At 36.5% G+C, this 22,045-nt stretch overlaps 2 protein-coding genes across 5 annotated transcripts in view; one reads left to right on the plus strand and one right to left on the minus strand.

Annotated features, from left to right (window-relative positions):
* LOC308663144 (trafficking protein particle complex subunit 13) overlaps window positions 1-5,008 on the plus strand; it is a 30,143-nt gene extending 25,135 nt beyond the window's left edge. For 2 of the 3 annotated variants that reach the window (XM_081319347.1, XM_081319345.1), the window contains 2 exons: window positions 4,436-4,586; window positions 4,673-5,008. In XM_081319347.1, the coding sequence (XP_081175473.1) occupies window positions 4,436-4,586; window positions 4,673-4,765 (244 nt within the window). In that variant the 3' untranslated portion in view covers window positions 4,766-5,008. The remainder of the gene's footprint in view (window positions 1-4,435; window positions 4,587-4,672) is intronic. The other variant, XM_081319346.1, reaches the window with a different exon arrangement.
* A 3,524-nt stretch (window positions 5,009-8,532) lies between these two features.
* Window positions 8,533-22,045, minus strand: part of SGTB (small glutamine rich tetratricopeptide repeat co-chaperone beta) — a 37,429-nt gene continuing 23,916 nt past the window's right edge. For both annotated transcript variants that reach the window (XM_081317503.1, XM_081317502.1), the window contains 6 exons: window positions 18,772-18,876; window positions 16,680-16,818; window positions 16,520-16,582; window positions 15,847-15,884; window positions 13,980-14,063; window positions 8,533-10,871 (listed from right to left, as the gene is read on the minus strand). In XM_081317503.1, coding sequence (XP_081173629.1) covers window positions 10,760-10,871; window positions 13,980-14,063; window positions 15,847-15,884; window positions 16,520-16,582; window positions 16,680-16,818; window positions 18,772-18,876 — 541 coding nt within the window. In that variant the 3' untranslated portion in view covers window positions 8,533-10,759. The remainder of the gene's footprint in view (window positions 10,872-13,979; window positions 14,064-15,846; window positions 15,885-16,519; window positions 16,583-16,679; window positions 16,819-18,771; window positions 18,877-22,045) is intronic.

The following is a 22,045-nucleotide window of genomic DNA, read 5'->3' on the forward strand; positions in this document are numbered from 1 at the left end:
GTATCTCCAATGTTAACACAAATAACAAGGGCGATAACGGACACCCTTGCCTTGTGCCCTTCTCAATATTACATACTGCTGTCAAGCTATTATTAACTATGATTCGGGCAGTTTGTTTTTGATATAATGCCCTAATCGTCTGCAAAAAATTTTCGCCAAAATCCATTTTATCTAAGACTTTCAACAAAAATTGCCAATTCAATTGATCAAAAGCCTTTTCAGCATCTAAAAAGATTAGCGCTGCAGAGATCTGGTTGTGCCTTTCCAAAAACTCTAACACATCAACTATATGTCTCACATTATTTTTCATTTGCCTACCACTAATAAACCCCGTTTGGTCCCCGTGAATCACCTGTTGCAGGACCCTCATCAGTCTATTAGCCAAGACCTTAGCAAATATCTTATAGTCTGTATTTAAAAGCGATATCGGTCTATAATTTTTAACTTGAGTAGCATCCTGGTCTTCCTTCGGAATCAAAGAAATAAAAGCTGTTCTCCAAGACGGGGGCACCTCTCCCCCCCTCTGGATTGTCTGGAACAGTTCCTTTAACGGTTTTATCATCTCTAATTGCAAGTTTTTATAATAGGCCGCAGTCAAGCCATCAGTGCCTGGTGCTTTATCCACCTTCAGTTCCTTAATAGCTGTAAAAATTTCCTCTTCTGTAATCAGTTGATTAATCCCCTCTTTTTGTACTTGCGTAAGAACCGGGATGCTAGCATTCTCCAAATATATATCAATATCTTTTATATTAATTTCCTCCTTAGTATATAATTTCGAATAAAAATCCAGAAAAGCATCCTTAATAAGATTCTGTTGAAACACAACCCTTCCTTTATATTCAATCTTATCTATATTAGAGGCCCTTTGCTTTTTTCTCAGTCTATAAGCTAACCATCTGCCTGGTTTATTAGCGTTGCAAAAAGTATTATGCCTAGCAAACCGCAGATTAGTTGCCACTTGATCTGCCATTAATTTATCAAATTGTCCTCTTAGCAATCTAATAGCCTCCTTAATCTTCACATCCTCTGGATTCAAAATCAAAGCCTTTTCTTTTTCCTTTATTTCATTCTCCAGTTGTTTCCTTCTAATTTCCACTGCACGTCTATGTCTATTGTTCATATATATCAACACCCCTCTCATATAGGCCTTGCTAGCATCCCAAACCATGTCCATAGAAGTACCCTTATTCATATTAATCTCAAAAAAATCCTTCATCCGCTGTTTACATTCTTCCACATTTTTCTGATTTCTAAACAAATTCTCATTTACACGCCACGAGCGTCTGTCTCTTTTCTCCTCATCAATCTCCAACCAAACTGGGCTGTGGTCAGAGATAATTCTCGCACAAATCTTCACCTTTTTAGATCTCAGAAAAAGGTCATTAGTCAACAAAATAAAATCAATCCTTGAAAAAGATTGGTGTCTGTCAGAATAAAAGGTATAATCCTTCTCTTGGAAGTGTCTCTCACGCCAAATATCTCGTAATTCCAAGTCATCCTTCATTTCAAAAAAGACTTTGGACTTCCGGTGGCGGCGCGGCGCCGTAGACAGCCTTCCCGGGCTGCCCGCGGCTCAGCTGTTTGTTTTTTCGCCCGAAACAGCGCCGATCAGCTGTTCGGGCGAAATTGAAGCCCCCTCCTCGGGAGAAGAGGAGGGGGTGAGGCCCCAGGTAGGGGTAGAGTTCTCCAGGGCCGCCTGAGCTTGGAGCTTGGGCGGCTGAAGGATTGAACTCCCCCGAAGCCTGGGTTGCTCCCAGCTGGCCGGCGTCTCTGCTCCGAACTTCTTGGAGCGGAGCCAGGCGTCTGCGAACCATCCCTGCCTGCAGAAAGGACTATGATTTAAAGGAGCAGGCAGAGCGGTACAAGAGACAAAGGTGAAGAGATTTATTTTAATATACTCTCTAGCTTGTTGGACTTTGTAAACTTTTGAAAGTGCGTCATAATTGAGGACTAAAAGATGGCGGCGAAACCTCCCCCTAAAACTCTTCGGAGTGGTGGATCCTCGCCAGTGCAACAATCATCACTACAGGCATTGCACCCTCCTGAAGCGCTGACACCGAAGGATTTACGAGATGCTTTGGATAAACTTTTGGAATCAATCAATCAATCAATGGCAGATAAATTTGCGCAGATGGAGGAGAAACTGGAGAAACTGGAGGAGAGAATGGAAGAGAGGATGGAACAGAAGCTCAGCGTGATGAAGGTAGACATTTTGTCCTCAGTGCATAAAGTGGCGGAATGTGTGGAAGAATTAGATGAAAAAATGGATGATTTGGCTCAAAGAAATGCTATATTAGAAGTAAAGGCTCGAGAGAATGAAAATATAAGAGACAAAGTGGAAAAGGAGTTAAGCTTGGCCCAATATTACCAGATGCAGTTTGCTATCAGAATTAGAGGTTTAAAAGAGGATATTAAAGAAGATTTAAAGCAACTGATCTCTGAGGCTCTTGAAGGGGTATTAAACCAGCCAGCATCTGAAATAAGAGCAGCTATGGATAAAGTGTTCAGGGTGAATTCATGGATTGCTAGGCAGAGAAAGTTGCCTAGAGATGTGGTGGTTTATTTTGCAAAAAGAGAAATTAGAGACCAAGTTATACAAGCTGCCTATGATGTTAAAGTGGTGATTGCTGGACAAGAAGTTCTGGTTTTAAAAGAAATTCCTCCAAGGATCTTAAGGGGAAGGAAGGACTATGCATTTCTTGTGCAGGAGTTTAAGCAAAGAGATATAAGGTTCAGATGGGAGATCCCTGAGGGGCTGATGGTGATGCATGAAGGTAAAAGGTACCGGCTGATTACTGTGAAGCAAGCGCGTGATTTCTATAACAATGTCTTAAAAGCAGCCCCATTAACACTTCTGGAAGCTGGAAAGGGATCTGGAGAAGGAAAACATCAAGAGGATGGAACAGAGGAAAGTGGTGTTGGAGGAGATCAAGCTACAACTTCTTTGGATGATCCTAGAGAGCAAAGAGTAACGCGTGCTGCTTTAAAACGAGCAAAGAAAATAAAAGAACAAGATCAGCAAAAGTCTTCAGATTCTTCACAACGTACATATAGTCAAGCTGTGGGAGGAGCACGGCCTAAAGAAATTAGTCCTATCAAAGCTGTGGTCCAAGAGCTTTTGGAGGATATGCATGGCAACTAAATTTCTAACCTGGAATGTTAATGGATTAAATTCACCGCAGAAGAGGAAGAAAGTTTTTCAATACTTAAAACAATTTAAGATAGATGTTATATGTTTGCAAGAAACGCATATTAGAGTTTTGGATCAAAAGTATTTATTGAACTCGAGACTGGGTACGCAATTTGTTGCCTCTGCAGAGAATAAGAAAAATGGAGTGGTTGTTTATGTTAAAAGTGCCTTAACAGCAGACTTAATTGAAGCAGATAAGCATGGACGATATGTTATGATTGAGCTGTTGTTAGAAGGTAAAAAGACGCTTTTAGTTGGATTATATGCACCTAACCAACAACAAGCTGATTTTTTTAGCTTACTTCACACAAAGATTACCCAGTTGGATTATAAATCTTTTATTTTTATGGGAGATTGGAATGGTGTTTTGGATGTACAGCTGGATAAGGCTGGAGTTTTTAAGCGCATTCCAAGTCATGCAAGACTGTGGTTCATTGTTTAATAAGCCACAGTGGCTAGGTGCACACACCACATATGCACATAGTGGCTAGGTGCACACACAAGCGAAAAATAAACAAACCACAGTATGATTTAGCATAATATAAAGAAGGTTGGTATGTGTATTTTTGCTGAACTTTCCATTATAAATATTTAGAACTTGATTTGTACAACCCATTAACTAAGATAGGGATATTTGTAGGTTAGTATGCTGTAGGAATCTAGACACGTTTCGTGAACCAAGCTTTCATAGACATAATATGTATATGTGACATGTATTCTGTTAACAAGAGTAGCATTTTGTATGAACTAAGACACTCTGTACCTTGCTTTAATACTTCATATTTAAATCAATTAAAATTAAAATTTTCTAAAATTCACTGCTGAATATCATATAAACCAAGCTGGGGAATCTCTAATTCATCTGCATCCTATCTTTCTTCAATTGTAATGCCATTTATAATTTCATAACCAAAAAAACCAGAATTTCTGAGGTATAGATGGATGGGTATGAATTATTAGGTCAATATTATTTATGAAAGGCCAATATGCATAAGAGAGAATCTAGCGGCATTTGCCCAACTGTAAAGTGATTCCCAGAAAAGACTTCTCAAAAGGAAATTTTCAATCTTTGCCCCTGTATTTGAAATTCAACACCATAGAAATGTGTGCATAAGATGAATGAATCATGATGTGTACCTTCTAAAATTGCCAAAAAGAAAAACTGGTATAGTAAGAAAAGTGATATGAACTGGATCTTTAAAAAACTGGTATTTGTATTAAATTATATGTATACATTTTATCTAGCAGTGAAAGGACCATGGATCTGGTTTTGGAAATGTGCAATACTAATTCAATTCACTGGTGTGGTGTGTCAGGAAGACAACTGGGCAAACTGCATCCTACTTCATCTCTATATTTGACACTTACGCTGCTATCATCAGTACAGGGACTACAAGTAAGATATTAAAGTGGCTCTGATTTTAGCCTTATTCTCTCTCCAATCACTTTAATCACTGTGTCTATCCTTTGTTTCCATTTTAGAGTGTCTCTGGCTTAAGATTAACAGATACCTTTTTGAAAAGAACATATGAATATGATGATATCGCTCAAGTCTGTGTGGTTTCTTCAAAATGAAATAAAACTAAGAAAATCTTTTTTAAAAACTTCTTAAGATTTGTGGACCAATTCTCTGACAACAATCTAATGAATCCAGAGTACATCTAACTGTATCAAGAGAAAAAAAATGATGCTCTTCTTTAATAATCCTCCTATAAATGAACATGACACTTTTGGAACATTTAAAAATAGCTGCTAAGGGTCAACCAATGATGTGTATTTTAATCTATTTGAAAATAAAGACTTAGGCAACTTACACAACTATTTGTGTTACATTTTTGTACAGATCATTTTCTAATACTTGCAGTATGATTTGTAATTCTTAGAAAAATAATTCTGTACATGGGAAGGGAACTGGAAAATTTTTCCCAGTCTTCATTGGAAAAAACAGGATTCTATAAATGTAGGAACATATGATTTATAGATGATATTTTAAGATTAAAGGATTAGTGGTTTGAACCATGTTATATAGAATTATACAACATATACTCCATGACTCTAACTTTACATGTGAACCTGCAACTCTACATATGAACCTAGAGTTGGAGAAATAGGTGGTTTGGGGAAAAATTGATTTGGGAAAGAAACAAATATGTAGATTTGAATAAAGTAAATTCTGAATCAGATTAAACTTCTATCTAATATGCCATTCTCTTTTCCAATAAGTAACCAGATGTCTGGGAGTCAAGGGATGCTTGAAATTAATAGACAGGTTCTCATTGTTATTTCTTAGGAACTGTACATATGTACCGGCATACAGGAAGAGTTTACATCTGATGCTAACGAAAGGATAACTATGGTTTGCTAAACAAATCACAATGTCTAAATTGTAATATGGATGCATATGTAGCTTTAACTCAAAACAAGATGCATCATATAATGGCTTAGGGTTATGCATGAATAAAGCTACTGCCTATGAACTAGATGGCTTCTTGATGAATAGTAATCTATTTGCCCTTTAAGACTGATTAGACATTCTGTTGCAAGCTATTTTGTAGGAATTCTTTCATGTTAGGTTGTTCGTCCTTAGTATATGAAACTAGGAGAATCCAGGTGACTCTTAAATATAATTGAGCTACCATGACTTCTGTAGCTATTGATGAAAGATGCTGGAAACTATAGTGCAAAAACAACTGAAGGACCACAGGTTCTCTAACCTTTACCTAGGTTAATTCAAGTGAGCCCATGAATGTTTCCAGTATCTTTAGGCATGGTAAGTCCTGCTCCATGTTCCTAGTTTTTCTTAATACTAGATGAAGTTGGCAGTCTCAAGATTTGTTTCACATTTCACAGCTAAATTTATTTATACAACTCTGAGACAAGAAATACCTTCCAACCTCCATTTGTCCCTATATTTGTCAACAAATTACTAGAAAACTTTGATAGGTAATTAAATTTTGGGTTTAAATGCAACATATGTATGCTGTGATTCAAATTTTGAATTAGATAAAAGTAATAGAAAAGTGAAGAGGTAGAAGAGGAAAAAGAAAAAATATTGAGGAAGGGGTTTCTGGTCTTAACAGCAGTTATAAAAATATTTATATTTTATAGTGTTGCGTTAAAGTTTCCTTTCATAATCTACCCTTTCTAATAATTTTTTTCAGCAAAAAGTACATAAGAGGATTGTAGTCACTAAAATGAATTGAAGCAAGTTTCAATAAAAGATTAATGTTATTGCCACCAGCTATAATGTATACTTAGAGGAAACTGGAAGCCATTGAAGCCTTTCAGAAACAGGTCAGGGTGCTCCAGACTATTACTTTAGCAATTAAATCAACTTTCTGGAAAACAGAAGTTTTAGCCATTTAATTTTGAGCCACTATTATTCAACTAATAGTGCACAGAAGTTTTAATTCCACTATATATGCAAATTAGCTTAGCTGTAAGGGAACTGTCTAAGGGACGCGGTGGCTCAGTGGGTTAGGATGCTGAGCTTGTCGATCAGGTCAGCAGTTTGGCGGGTTGAATCCCAAGTGCCGCGTAGCAGAGTGAGTGCCTGTTACTCGTCCCAGCTTCTGCCAATCTAGCAGTTCGAAAGCATGTAAAAATGCAAGTAGAAAAATAGGGACCACTACGGTGGGAAGGTAACAGCATTCCGTGCGCCTTTGGCATCTAGTCATGCCAGCCACATGACCATGGAGACGTCCTTGGACAAGCGCTGGCTCTTTGGCTTTGAAACGGAGATGAGCACCGGCCCCTAGAGTCGGAAACAACTAGCACGCATGTGCGGGGGAACCTTTACCTTTACTTATGTACAAAAACAATCATACAATAATCGTCAGACAAGTAACCAAAGAAGAATAGATTCTATGGAAAGTGTTAGACATGGAATAAAGGTTTTATACTAGTGAAGATCATTAGGTAGTTTTACATATTTAGTTTAAAGATAAATTGAAACAAAAAGGTAAGATTCTTGTTGGCTTATTAATTGTTTCCTCAGTGTACAGATGCAGGTGAAAGTATTAATATTCATCCACCTTTCCCTCCCCCAAAATCCCAATTTCCTGTTAAATAAAGTTGAAACTGATATAAGGTAGTGACATCCACTATTCTTATTCCAGTGTCCATAGAGCAGACACTTTGCTTTTGATGTATGACTTCATATATTCTTATAAATAATAAAACAAATGAAAATGGTATTTCTGAGAAAATAAAATCATTATTGGATGCTAGTGATCTCTCAAGCAGGCTGTTTTCTTTAATTAGTATCATATTTTCAATCTCATAATAAGTCACTGATTATGGATAAAAATAATCAGGCATTTTGGGTCACTATGTGCAGTATAGTGAATATGGACAAGAAAAAGAAAAGCAGAAGCGCTGGCTCTTCAGCTTTGAAACGGAGATGAGCACCGGCCCCTAGAGTTGGAAACAACTAGCATGCATGTGCGGGGGAACCTTTACCTTTACCTTTAAGGGAACTGTGCCATCTCCAGTAACTTTCTATATATTTCCTTAGGTCTCATTTATTAAAGCATTTGTATGGATACACCTACATCTCATAACACTTCGTGCTTCTGAAAGCACTGTTAACACAGTACACAGATTTTGAAATTACTATGAACTGAAACCTTCAAATTGCTACAAGATTCTTTGCTGGACCACATTACTATGATTCTTTTGAAAAAGGCACTATTGTATTTTTCCAAGATGGTTTCAACTGATGGAGAGTGCTGGATTCCAATTGGGCAGATTCCTTTTCTTCTCATCCTAGTTATATTTGACATGGATCATCTCAGTCTGTACATTAGATGGTGGGCTTGCCTGGTTGAAGGAATATGTGTTAGTAAGGCTACATATAGCGATTCAGTAAAATGAGTGGTTTCATAATTAAAAATTCAGATTTGTAGACCAAATAAAGGGTATAAAGAGCTGGGAATAACAAGAAAATTTAATTATATCAGATACTAATATAATTATATCAGGTACTGTTTTCTGTGGTAATTTTTGGTACTTGCCACAATTGTTGGCATTTGTTATGAAAGCTTAACATGAAATAGGATTTTTTTTTACTCCTAATGGCAATCTTTACTTAAGAAACAAGTTATATTAAACTTAAGAAGAAGTCTGTCACTTAATAAGGTAAAGGTAAAGGTTCCCCTGCACTTGTGTGCTAGTCGTTTCCAACTCTAGGGGCCGGTGCTCATCTCCGTTTCAAAGCCGAAGAGCCAGCGCTTGTCCGAGGACGACTCAGTGGTCATGTGGCCGGCATGACTAGATGCCAAAGGCGCACGGAACACTGTTACCTTCCCACCATAGTGGTCCCTATTTTTCTACTTGCATTTTTATGTGCTTTCGAACTGCTACGGCTAAATTTCTAAATAGAATATGTAACTATAAGTGCAGTTACCTCTACAAATATCCCTGGTTTAAAAAAGCTTGAGACATGAGAATAGACTTTTAACTGAAATAAAGAATGAAAAAAAATCACCGCAGACAAATTGTATATGAAAACGGCATATTTGTTTTATTAAACGTATTCCAAATAACAGAGAACTGATCCAGTATATGTCCTTGAAAAATTGAGATAAGGAATAGAGTGGAATGCGAATAGTTATTTAAATGTTACTTTCTGAAATACGCATTCATTTGGCAAATACTCCACTGTGAATATGAAATGTTAGTGCTGTATTACACACCTACCTTTTTGATTTTGAAAGACAATGAATCAGGATACACAGGACATTTTAACACATGCTTATATAAGGGATGGGGTAGCTAAGAAAAACATGGAACCTTTATTTTAGAATTAGACTAGCAACAGTAAGCACTATAGCAGCAATTATTAAGTTAGCACTGGAGTAAATTTACCAAATGATTTCAGAACATTAATTACACATAGTATAATTTAGAACAGTTTTTAGAGTTCATTATTAACATCTGAACTACAAACCTATTCTAAATTACTATTTGTTAGCAGTTCCTCCCACTTTTAGAGTATACACTTAATGCAGTGAGTTTAGTCTGTTCTAGTGCCAACAAAACTTGTTAAACACAGACGGGAGGAAAGTTTATGAAACAGTCAGGATGGTTCTCCACATATATTTAGAATAAATGTTTAACCAATTGTTGTTTGGAAGCAGAAGGTTGTCAGTGTTCTTCCACCCAATCAATATTCCAGGCTATCCTCCCATGAAAGGTTTTCTAAATATAACATACTGTGACACTGAAAGCTTTCTCCTGAATGAACCGTTCTATTCCTGCAGAAATGATTTAAGTAATTCTGTTCTGTATTAGAAAAAATGGAAGGAAGAAACAAGGAAAAAATAATAGTGCGGGGGTGCAATCAGATTCATAGTAGAGGGATAAAACTATGATGAATGCAGTTTTATATATTAGTCAGTGTTTAAAACAATGTACTTATGTATGCCATCTCAAATTCTTAAATGTATCTGTAATGTACAGTCAACCTTCCAGGACTATGCAAGCAGGTAGATGACAAATACAGTTGATACCATGCATATAAAATTATATTAATATAGAACATGGTATCATTTCATAAGAAAGGTCTTTAAAGTTTCCATATGCAGATTCTCCCCATTCCATATTCTCTGGAGTGTTCTCTTTAACATTCCTTTATGTACCACTTCTGGACATTCATTCTAACTTCATCCTTCTACTAACCATTGAATGCAAGTTATGTGAAGACTCCATTACTTAATTATACCTCTTAAAGATGGAATTCACAATTGTATTCTCCCATCCCCATAGTATGGAAGATTTGGATGCTAATCTTTTTTTTAAACAATACAGAAGAACAAGCATTTCTCTATATCTTCTTTTCAAACTTTGCACTTAATCAATAGCAATCACTCTACAAATTGATTTGGCTTTAGCTGCCCTCTTACATTATAAATACAGCTTAATATCTCTGGTCCACTTTCTATAACCACACCTATCCATCTTTCCCCCACCTTCTGTTCACTCAGCTTTTCTTCTGCCATATTATCTTATCCTGAAACAATTCAAACAGGCTGTCTTTTCTTTCAACAATTCCAATAATCAACCATACTTTGTCAAAAGTTAACTCTTTATGTTTATTGCCAATTAGACATGCATAATTGTATATGTACCCTACAGCCTTGTATTAGAGGGCAAGAAACAACCTTATCAAATATAATTTATACATAACCTTTATACAAGAGTGATAGCCCATCTTCTATTCCTCTGACATGTACCAGCTGTTTTTCAGTGCACAGTATGCTGCAAAAATCCATTCTCTCAGAATGAAAAATCCACATGCTGTTGCTTATAAATATAAAGATGCTCCCCTGACATAGAGATTGTAATAAGTCAACAGTTCTAATTATTGTCCATGTACAAAGGCATCACTAAACATACATGATATGTTCAAATCTGTGTGCAATGATCTGTTTTCAACAGACAATAAGGAATACACACAAATAATTTTCTATCTCATGTCTGAGAAGAATTACAATGGTGATATTTGCTACAAGCTACAATATGCCTTTTGGAGTTAGTGGAACAATATTTTGACTGATGTTTCTTGAATCAAGAATGTTCTTCAGTGCTACCACTGAAGGATCTGCTTCGAATATGGTTTCGCAGTTGCTCTATGAGTTCTGGATTTTGTTGCTGGATCTGCTGGGCAAATTGCTGTCCCCTGTACAAAATGTGTATTTTTTAAAACAAAGATAAAAAAAGACAGTCAATATTGTGCAATATTCAAAGATGTAAAAAATAATATTATTCAAACAGAAGTTACTCTGTTTACCCTAAGAGAAAAATACATAAGCACTTGAAAATTTTCTCTAACTTAATGTTAATTTAAGGATGTACAGGTCATCCTTAACTTATGTGACACTAATGAAGCCTGCCCATTATGGTCATAAATTGTGATGGCCGAAAAGCGGGTCAGCACATGACCAACTTTATTTTACCTTTTTAGCAGCCGTCATTATTATCATGGTAATTAAGTGAATCCACTGTCATTAAGCAAACCCATTGTTTGCTATAAGATGTTTTGCTGGAAACTGAAAGTAAATTCTGGTTTTTGACAAAAACATAAATTACAGTCACATAACTTTGGGATGCTGAAAATGGCTGTAAATGTGGGCCAGTTGGAATGCATCTGAAATGTCATGTAACTGAAGGGGGGGCGGGTGCTGCTGTCAGATACCAGGGTATTTTGGAAGGGTCCATCATAAATTCAAATGGTTGCTAAGTGACTGGTCATAAGTCGAGGATTATTATGTTAAACAATATAAAAAGTGATAAAAACAACAAAGAATAATCTTTATTTCTGTGTTATATGTCAATGTACATTATATTTTCTATTTTTTTTTTAAGATTTAGGTTTACACTACATTAAGCCATAATGTGTTTTGGTTGGCTTTGGCTTAATTCAGTATCTAAACTCAGCCACATTTGATATGCGTGAGAGCAAACTATGCCTGATGAACTAGTCGTGGGGATAAAACTACGTATATGGTTTAGAGCAGTATGTGAATTCAGCCTTGGTAAGAATTGCTGAATTTCTTTCAGGAAGTCTAACATATTTTTACTACAAGTAGTATTTGCAACAATATACTATATCAAATGAACTCTCAAATTAGTGAACTAATGGAATGAGTATGAGGGACAATAAGGTGAAAAAGTAAAAACCAAAAAGAGGTTTTCTTTCTGGGAGTTAGCACGCACTATAGCAGGGGTCTTCAAACTTGGCCCTTTTATGACTTTTGGACTTCAACTCCCAGAATTCCTCAGCCAGGCACGCTGCACTATAGAAATGGCACTGTGCAAGTTGGTGAAAAAAATGCCTTATTTAAGGAGATACATGCAACATATACAGGGAGTGCAGAATTATTAGGCAAATGAGTATTTTGACCACATCATCCTCTTTATGCATGTTGTCTTACTCCAAGCTGTATAGGCTCGAAAGCCTACTACCAATTAAGCATATTAGGTGATGTGCATCTCTGTAATGAGAAGGGGTGTGGTCTAATGACATCAACACCCTGTATCAGGTGTGCATAATTATTAGGCAACTTCCTTTCCTTTGGCAAAATGGGTCAAAAGAAGGACTTGACAGGCTCAGAAAAGTCAAAAATAGTGAGATATCTTGCAGAGGGATGCAGCACTCTTAAAATTGCAAAGCTTCTGAAGCGTGATCATCGAACAATCAAGCGTTTCATTCAAAATAGTCAACAGGGTTGCAAGAAGCGTGTGGAGAAACCAAGGCGCAAAATAACTGCCCATGAACTGAGAAAAGTCAAGCGTGCAGCTGCCAAGATGCCACTTGCCACCAGTTTGGCCATATTTCAGAGCTGCAACATCACTGGAGTGCCCAAAAGCACAAGGTGTGCAATACTCAGAGACATGGCCAAGGTACGAAAGGCTGAAAGACGACCACCACTGAACAAGACACACAAGCTGAAACGTCAAGACTGGGCCAAGAAATATCTCAAGACTGATTTTTCTAAGGTTTTATGGACTGATGAAATGAGAGTGAGTCTTGATGGGCCAGATGGATGGGCCCGTGGCTGGATTGGTAAAGGGCAGAGAGCTCCAGTCCGACTCAGACGCCAGCAAGGTGGAGGTGGAGTACTGGTTTGGGCTGGTATCATCAAAGATGAGCTTGTGGGGCCTTTTCGGGTTGAGGATGGAGTCAAGCTCAACTCCCAGTCCTACTGCCAGTTCCTGGAAGACACCTTCTTTAAGCAGTGGTACAGGAAGAAGTCTGCATCCTTCAAGAAAAACATGATTTTCATGCAGGACAATGCTCCATCACACGCGTCCAAGTACTCCACAGCGTGGCTGGCAAGAAAGGGTATAAAAGAAGGAAATCTAATGACATGGCCTCCTTGTTCACCTGATCTGAACCCCATTGAGAACCTGTGGTCCATCATCAAATGTGAGATTTACAAGGAGGGAAAACAGTACACCTCTCTGAACAGTGTCTGGGAGGCTGTGGTTGCTGCTGCACGCAATGTTGATGGTGAACAGATCAAAACACTGACAGAAGTGTCCTTGCAAAGAAAGGTGGCTATATTGGTCACTGATTTGTTTTTGTTATGTTTTTGAATGTCAGAAATGTATATTTGTGAATGTTGAGATGTTATATTGGTTTCACTGGTAAAAATAAATAATTGAAATGGGTATATATTTGTTTTTTGTTAAGTTGCCTAATAATTATGCACAGTAATAGTCACCTGCACACACAGATATCCCCCTAAAATAGCTATAACTAAAAACAAACTAAAAACTACTTCCAAAAATATTCAGCTTTGATATTAATGAGTTTTTTGGGTTCATTGAGAACATGGTTGTTGTTCAATAATAAAATTAATCCTCAAAAATACAACTTGCCTAATAATTCTGCACTCCCTGTATATACAATAAGCACATGCCAACACCCAAACTAAAGGAGCTCTTTTCAACTTTGGACCCATGAATCCAGCTGGACCAGTCACTTTCTCTCAGCCCTAAGAGGGAGGCAATGGCACACCATTTCTGAAATATTGCCAAGAAAACTGCAGGGACTTGTCCAGGCAGTTGCCAAGAGACAAGAACAACTCAAAGAATTAAACAAAACAAAGTAAAACAAACACCATACTACTTTTACTTACTGTAATTACAAATCCTTCATTAAATTATTTCTAGAATTTCTAGTCATTTTGACAGCCAGAAATATCTATACAACATCTTAAACCTCTTAAAGCCTAACGTTTTCTCAAGTGCTAACTAAATGGATTAAATCATATATACTCACGCGTGAATTAAGCTTGAGAGATCAGTGAGACCACCAACACCTGCAGCAGGACCACCAATAGCATTTGTCATCATTCCTGACATTCTAAAGGGAATAGATACGACACTGATAGAGAGAAATACAGATTTTCAACTCCACTGTTATTAACTCTCATGCTATACTGTTTTTCTTTAAGAGACTACAGGTGAATGTAAAGCTCTCATAAGTCTATATACATTGAGAATGAGGTATATTAATACAAACAATTTCCACTTGTATAAATTCAAATAAGAACAATGTGAGTTTTTTAAAAGCACAGTTGCCTATTTACCATGAAGGTTGCTATCACTTGTGAACAGCTCAAGGAAATTAAATGTAGATTCTACAGATTCTAGGTAGTAAAAATGAAGAATAAATATCACTGAATACTGGCATGAGCCTACTTTTGGATGTCTGTGTCTGTCTATCTATCAAATTTATTCATCTTACTGCAGGGCAACTCTGGGTGGCTTACAATGTTAAACATTTACTTTGCTGGTTAAGATGTGAAATAGTTACTATATATTTGTACCCTTATTATGTCTGTGCATCTCACAGCTCTGTTTAGATGGACTGGCATGCTGTTGGGGGATGATAGATGAAAAGAACTTCAGGCTGCTGGGACTTGTTTATAAGGCATTTTGAATTTGCAAGTTGGACACATAATTAAAGGCAGAATTCAATGACGTAGCTGATGCAATGACTTGTAAGGTTCTCGAACTGTTTTCTCTGCGGAAACTTTTTGAGTAGTTTTTTTTTCTTCCTGGACTTATATAAGCAGACAAGGAAGAAACAGGCAACTGGGTTTGAGGGATGGATAATACTTCTTTTAGGGAAGGGACTACTATACCAATTACCTTGAAGAAGTGATCCCTTTCTACATAAAAGCTGAGAATGTAATGAGGATTTGGCTCGAAAGCATCCTGGATGAAGTGGATTTTAACCTGGGCATGTGATCAAAACATCCTGATCATCACCTAGATGGATAGAGTGGAGTGTTTCTTGCTCTATTGGGCCTCTCAGCAACATTCAAAACTATTGACACATCCTGAACAGCAGATGGAGGTTTAGTCAGTAAAACTTTACTCAGATTTAGTTGATGCACCAGAACCCTGGTGTCAAACTCACCACGTCACATGACGTGTCATGACGTATCACAACTTTTTTGGCATTGCCAGAGCCTCTGTATGATGAAACCGGCCCATGGGCCGGCAGTTTGACACCCCTGCACCAGAGTGACAATTTTTCAAGCAGCATATTCTGCTCAATAGTCACTGATGCTCTCTTTATCACATACTGCTCAAGGCTACCTCTCAACACTACTTACAAGCTTTATATTTTCTACTCTATTAGTATTATGAGTCACCTAGAATCTAAAAGTGTGGTGGAATATAAACGATGTCACCAGGCCTTTTTTTCTCATAGAATGCTCAGAATGGAGTTCTGGCACCTTTTTTGGATGGAACCTTGTAGGATAGGCAAGGCAGTCTGTATGACATGTGTGAGTTCCGGCACCTTTTTCTTTTACAAAAAAAGCACTGGATGTCACATAACACACATGTACTCATTGTATTAGGTTTTGAATTTCAGAAACTCATGAATTTTCTTTGAACCCATCGAAGAACAGATTCCACTGCCAGATTTTCTTCTTGAGTTCAAAAGCAGAGCTATAATCCCTTCTTCATCCTACCCTAACAAATGGAAAAATCATTGCTAGAAAGAAAATTGTTCAGTGAGATTTCAGCACTAAGTGTGTTTCCTGAAAGTGATGTGTGCTCACCCTAATCCTCTATGTTATGCTTGCTTTGTCACCTCTATGACAACACAGGTGGCCTGTGTTGATACTTACAGTTGCTGGACTTGAGGATTCTGCATTAAACTTGCTGCCTGAAATAGATGAAATAATTTCATCCACGATGAAGCCAAAATTAGGCAGGATAGTTTCATTGGCCAGTAGTACTGTGAGTAATGGTACACTTTCAAAGTCAAACTTTCTTGGTATTTAATTAATCTTAAAATCTATAGACTATGGTATCTCAATACAGCCCTATTATGAGTCTGGCTACTTATATAAGTAATATGTGGGGGTTTTTTGAAGATGCCCCAACTGTCAGAAGCTCAGCTATCTAATCTTTTCTAGCGTGGGACCAAGCTATGAAATACTTTTCCAGAGAGTATATCTTTACCCCACCCTCAGTCTCCCAAGTTTTAGCAAAATATCAAAAACACTCTTTCACCAGGCTTTTAACTATTCAAAGAGTTTTAATTGTCCTGGTGTTAAGAAAATTGCATGTCTCCATTGATTTTAATTGTATTGGTTTGATTGCTGAGTTTTTGTATTTTGCTTTCCAGTTACAAGGTGTTTTGAATAAGGGGAAAGGCAGGATTTAATTTTAATTAGTGACATCATCAACATCATCATCTTTATAAACAATGAAAATATTATGAGTAAGGAATAGTTAGCCAATACGAGAAACAGTGGAACCCAGGAACAAAAAAAAATAATTTTGAAGTGCACTTACCATGCTAATGAAGGCAGGATTGTTTATCAAACTTGCCATATCAAAACTCAGACCAGTTCCAGTCTGAAAATAAATACATGTCAATTATAAGTAAAGAAGCATTGGATAACAAAAACATTTAAACAATGTATTATTACAAATCGTTTGAAAGCTAACTTACAGGACTGGACATGTCTCTTGATTTCTGTTCAGCTATTTTCAGATTTGATTTGTAAGAATCATTTTCTGGATCAAGATCCAGTGCCTTTTGGTAACTGTTAATTGCCTCTTGATATTTATTCATTGAAGTCAGAGCCAATCTAATATGAACAAAGGGAGCCAACAGGAAGACAATCTGAACAAATATTTCTATTTTTAAAAATCTATTCTTTAACAATATAAATACAGTTTAAATTGTAGAGAAAAGAATGGGCTCAAATCCATTATTTATTTGTTTGTTTGTTTCGATTTATATACATTAAAAGTATGCCACACAGTAATAAAAAGGTTAATATATTCCTAGCTCTATAGCTTTATTTTAAAACAGCATTCACCAAATATTTATATTTGTTACTTTATTGTTCAGTTTATCTAGAGTCTAGTAGTAATGTTTTACTGCAGTTTCATACCAGCTTCCCTCTGCCCCTTATCCCCACAACCTGTAGAATTGTTACTCATCCATGCTGAGGTGTTTTTGTAGGAGAAGAGCAGCCAGAGCTGGGGATAGGGGCAGAATAAAACACATCATCATTTTGGAGTCCTTGCATTATCACAAGTGATCCAAACCTAGCCCCTCCTTGACTTCCTTTGCCACTTATCTACTGCCAATTTAGTGTTGATCGTTAGTTGCCCAGATTCTTGTGTATAGGCTATTGTATATAGGCTATAGGCTGTATATAGTAAATAAATCATTTATGCTGCAACCTATACAAATGGTTCTGATTCTTTGCATCTGACAGTTTTGTATGCAAATTCTGTGACTAAGGAAAGTTACAAGAAATACTTTTAAAAGCATGGACCATATATATAAATTTGTAATGATATAATATAGTAAATGTATAGCTAACAGTACCACACCACATACAAGGAGAATTTTATTACAATTTGCATACATTTAGAAAATAGGGAGTGGTATATAATTTCAGTTCTGTGTAACAGGATACCATGAGAAGTCGGCTTATCATATGGTTATATGCATATTACACTAACTTCTCACTTAGTAAATGGTAAACAGCATTTGAAAAAGAATGTAAAGTACAGCATTTTTCTATTTGCAAGATAGTTTTCGGTAGTTTATAGATTTGTTACACAAAATAATCATCAGGTTCTAAAACCAAAGATCATTTCCCACAGTAAGATCAAACCTTACTTTTAAGAAGCTCAAATCTTGCTTATCTTGAAAATAATGAAAATAAAGAAGGAAGGAAGGAAGGAAGGAAGGAAGGAAGGAAGGAAGGAAGGAAGGAAGGAAGGAAGGAAGGAAGGAAGGAAAGGAAGGAAGGAAGGAAGGAAGGAAGGAAGGAAGGAAAAGGAAGGAAGGAAGGAAAAGGAAGGAAGGAAGGAAGGAAGGGTTTTGTACAAAGAAAAACTTTCTTGATTTGGCTTTTGCTGATTTTTCAGTTATAAGATAGAAGAATAGAAAGTAAAAAATGTTTTAAAAATGCATTGATTAACATACATGAAATTGTCTGAGACACCACAAGTCTCATTAATCCAAGAGGTAAAACCTCAAAATTAATTTATTTGGTTTTGAATTGAATTAAAATAATGACTTCAGAATGAAGTCATGCAGTAACCCAGACAGTCCTTTCATTTTGGGGGTATTAATTTGAAGAGCTTAGATTAATTAAATTGATTAAATTATTGTTATTCAGATTAATGAATTCAAATTAATCTTTTAGTTTCTTGGTAGTCAGGTAAAAAGATTTAGTAATTTGAGGTGCTGGCAAATATTTTAAACATTTAGAGCTTTTCCATTTTAGAGAACATGGTTCAGACTACTAGGATGAGGTTGATATTCCTCCTTTTGTGAGAAAATAGAAAAGGAGATAGAGGAAGAAGAATACCACAGAGATTAGAAAGTGTGGAGAACAATAGAAAACAAGGGAAAGAAGGGAAAGAAAGAACAAGAGAAAGAAGAATATGGAGGGGGAAAAGAAATGAAAGAGTGTCAAAGAATGACGTCACAGCAAATATAACAAAAAATAGAACAAGTCCCTTTTTGAAGGAGATGAGTGGTCCAGAAATGCAAGATATAACATTAATTTGCTTACCCCATTCTTCCATATGCTTTGCTGTATTTTGGATCTATTGCAATTGCTCTCTCACAGTCTTTTATTGCTTCACTGTGATTGTTTAGTTTACTTTGAGCAGCAGCTCTACGGTGTGAAAAAAGAGCAAAGCTCAAAAAATATAAAAGTCAACAAACTGATCTCCATCTGAACACCAACCATTAATACACTTATCATGTTGTCTCACTTTGGAAAAAAAAGCTGTAGATTGTTTTTCCACCCACCAATTTCATGTTTTTTGAATAAAAAGAATATCAAGCAAAAAGATCTACCAAAGTCACTTTCTATGTTTTGTCAAAAAACACATTCTTATAACAAATATTAAGAATACTTTCAGAGCAGTATTCTTATACTTTTTGCTCTGGGACCCTTCCCACTTTTAAAAATTATGGAGGACCCCAAAAGTGCCTCTTTTTGTAAGACATACACACACACAGCTTTTTTTCTAAAAAAAAAAAAGGTGCCAGAACTCAGAGGTGCTGTCACTGGGAGTGATGCTGGTGTCTTGCTACAGCATTGCCGCCCGTCCTTTGCACCCCTGCCCCTGCGGCTCAGAGCCACATGCCGCGGGGATTCCCCTCCCTGCAGTTGCCATGCTGTGGCCCGTCCTGAGCTCCCACCCGGAGCTGCTCTGAACCCCGACCCAGAGCTGTGTTCCTCGTGGCAGTGGTCTCCGGCACCAAACAGTTGATGGCCTCCAGCACCGGCACTCTTTCTTTCCTTCCCAAAAATTGTGTTAATGAGTCCTCTCTAAGCTCTGCTGATCAGCTTGTCCTGGATTGTTTTGCTGCAAAACGGAATGGTTTACAAGTTGCAGTTGAGACAGCCCATCTCATTTTAGATGTATCACATATAATTGAAGATTGTAATTAGTTGCGTGTGCACATTCAACAAGTGTGATGTATTTGTGCTGGCTTTTGTAGGCCTCTTTCCAACCAAATCCAGAAAAATTTGTAACAACCATTGGAATTCTCAATGCCATGTTTGATATTTCCCAGCAATCTGTTACTGGAAGGAAAAAGCAATCCCTGCTGCGTTACTGATCCCAGAGAAGCATTTGCATGTATGCAGGTATCCTTAGGGTGCCATAGTTATGGATGAGAAATATTGGTTGCAAAGTTGGCATTCCTGGATGTAATACAGATATTTTGGACTTATTTTTGTTTCGTTGCATTTTTGATATTTTTAAAAAGGTATATGCTACTGACTACGCTTATGCACATATGTAACATCTTTTGCTAGGATACATGACCACTGCTTGTCCAGAATGTGAAAATTGAAAGATTGTGACTAAACAAAATTTTAATGTACAGATAATACCACCAGAAATTATTTTAGCCTTTTTAATAAATGTTGTTATTGATGTTAAGCTCACCATGGAAAACATCATATATTGTTATGTATATATTAGGTTAATTATTTAAAGACTGAAGTGCAACATAACTAGATCCTAAATAATCTATTTTTCAAAACACACAACAGTCCAAACAGTAAAAGTAAAGTCCAAATTAAGAATATTTCATTAAGAATTGTTTAAAGTGGTTTAGTTGTAATAGATGGTTATAGATTCAAAATAGTTTTCAAGAGTATTTACAAAAGATACTATTTTTTTTCTAGCATCAGCTAAATTAGACATATTACATTGAGAAAAACGTTTTTCATTTCTTTCCTGTTACCTTTATTGATTTCATTGCAGAGATGTTAACATAGGAAATAGATTATTTTGTTATCTAATTTTACCTTCCAAAAGACAGAAGCAGATGAAAAATGCGAGGTTCTTTCCTGTTGGCTTTTTTGAATTAGCTGTTTTAGTTTCTAAAAGTTTAGTTCCTAAAGAAGTAACCTTGTAAATAATTTTAATGTCCTCCTCTAGTGCAGGGTAGGGAACCTTGGCTCTTTTATGACTCAAGGACTTCAACTCCCAGAATTTCTGAGCCAACATGGCTCAACTTGGAAACCTCTCTCTTTCCCCTCAGCATGGCTGGCTCAGGATTTCTGGGAGTTGAGGTCCATGAGTCATAAAAAAGAGCCAAGGGCCGGAACGCTGTTCTGAGCGTTCTATGAGAAAAAAAGCCCTGTGTGTGTGTGTGTGTGTGTGTGTGTGTGTATACGTGAAAATCTACGAAAACAAATATATATATATGTGTGTGTGTGTGTGTGTTGATGCATTCATAGAATATGTATTGATTCATGTCAAAATAACAATATTATACCCATTAGATATTAACATAAATATTTCTCATGAAAAATGTTATATTTTTAATTAAATAAAATTAATAATGAGAAGAGTGATCTTGTCTAGCAAATAATTTTGATTTTTGGATCTCTGAGGGGTCCCAGGGATCCTCAGACCACACTTTAAAAACACTATCTAACTTATCTAAAGTTGGGAAAAAAGGATCTTCTGCTCCCTCTTTGGCTTCTGCAAGTCCAGTCTATCAGAGATCAATTGATACAATGCTTCAACAAGAAAAGGCTAATACCTTCCAAAAGGACACTCAAGCGACCCTACAAACAATTCAAGAGGCAATTGCTACTCACACGGTGGTCACATTGAGAAACCATGAGGAGTTGAAAAGTGATTTTGATAAAATGAATCAAAAAATTAACAATATGGATTCTCAATTTGAAAATTTTAAACAGATGATCACAGATAATCAATAAAGAATTCAAAAAATAGAAGATAAATCTACTGAGGTTGACCAGAAACTAGAAGTTTTAAAAGATGAAAATCAGAAATTGATCCAAATAAATGAAGAACTAGAAGACTTGATAGCTGGGATGGAGATGGAGAGAGCCTCATACTTTTTAAGATTTCAAAATATAATAGAAGATAAGGAAGAGGATCTTCTAGGCTTGATAACTGAATTATTGGCAGATGCATTAGGAACTGGGAAACAGCAAATGGAAAAAAATTAGACCAGATCTATCAAGTCAACTTAAACTATGCTAGAAGAAATAAAGTCCCTAGGGAAGTACATGTTAGATTTCTTAAAAGATCTACAAAAGGTGAGATTTTGAGAAGAGTAAGAGACGAACCTTTGAAATACAAAGAAAAAGAAATTGTAGTCCTCAAACAAATCCCTAGGAGAATAAGAGAATCCTGAAGAGAATACCAGTTTATAACTAGGAAATTAATTGAAAAAGGAGTGAATTTCAGATGGCTGATTCCAGAAGGGATTTTAATTTACTGGGATATGAAAAGATATAGACTGGACACGCCACTTAAAGCAATGGAATTCTTCGACAACCATAG

Source organism: Vipera berus (genome assembly GCF_964194415.1).
Source record: "Vipera berus genome assembly, chromosome: 2".
Classification (NCBI taxonomy): Eukaryota; Metazoa; Chordata; class Lepidosauria; order Squamata; family Viperidae; genus Vipera; species Vipera berus.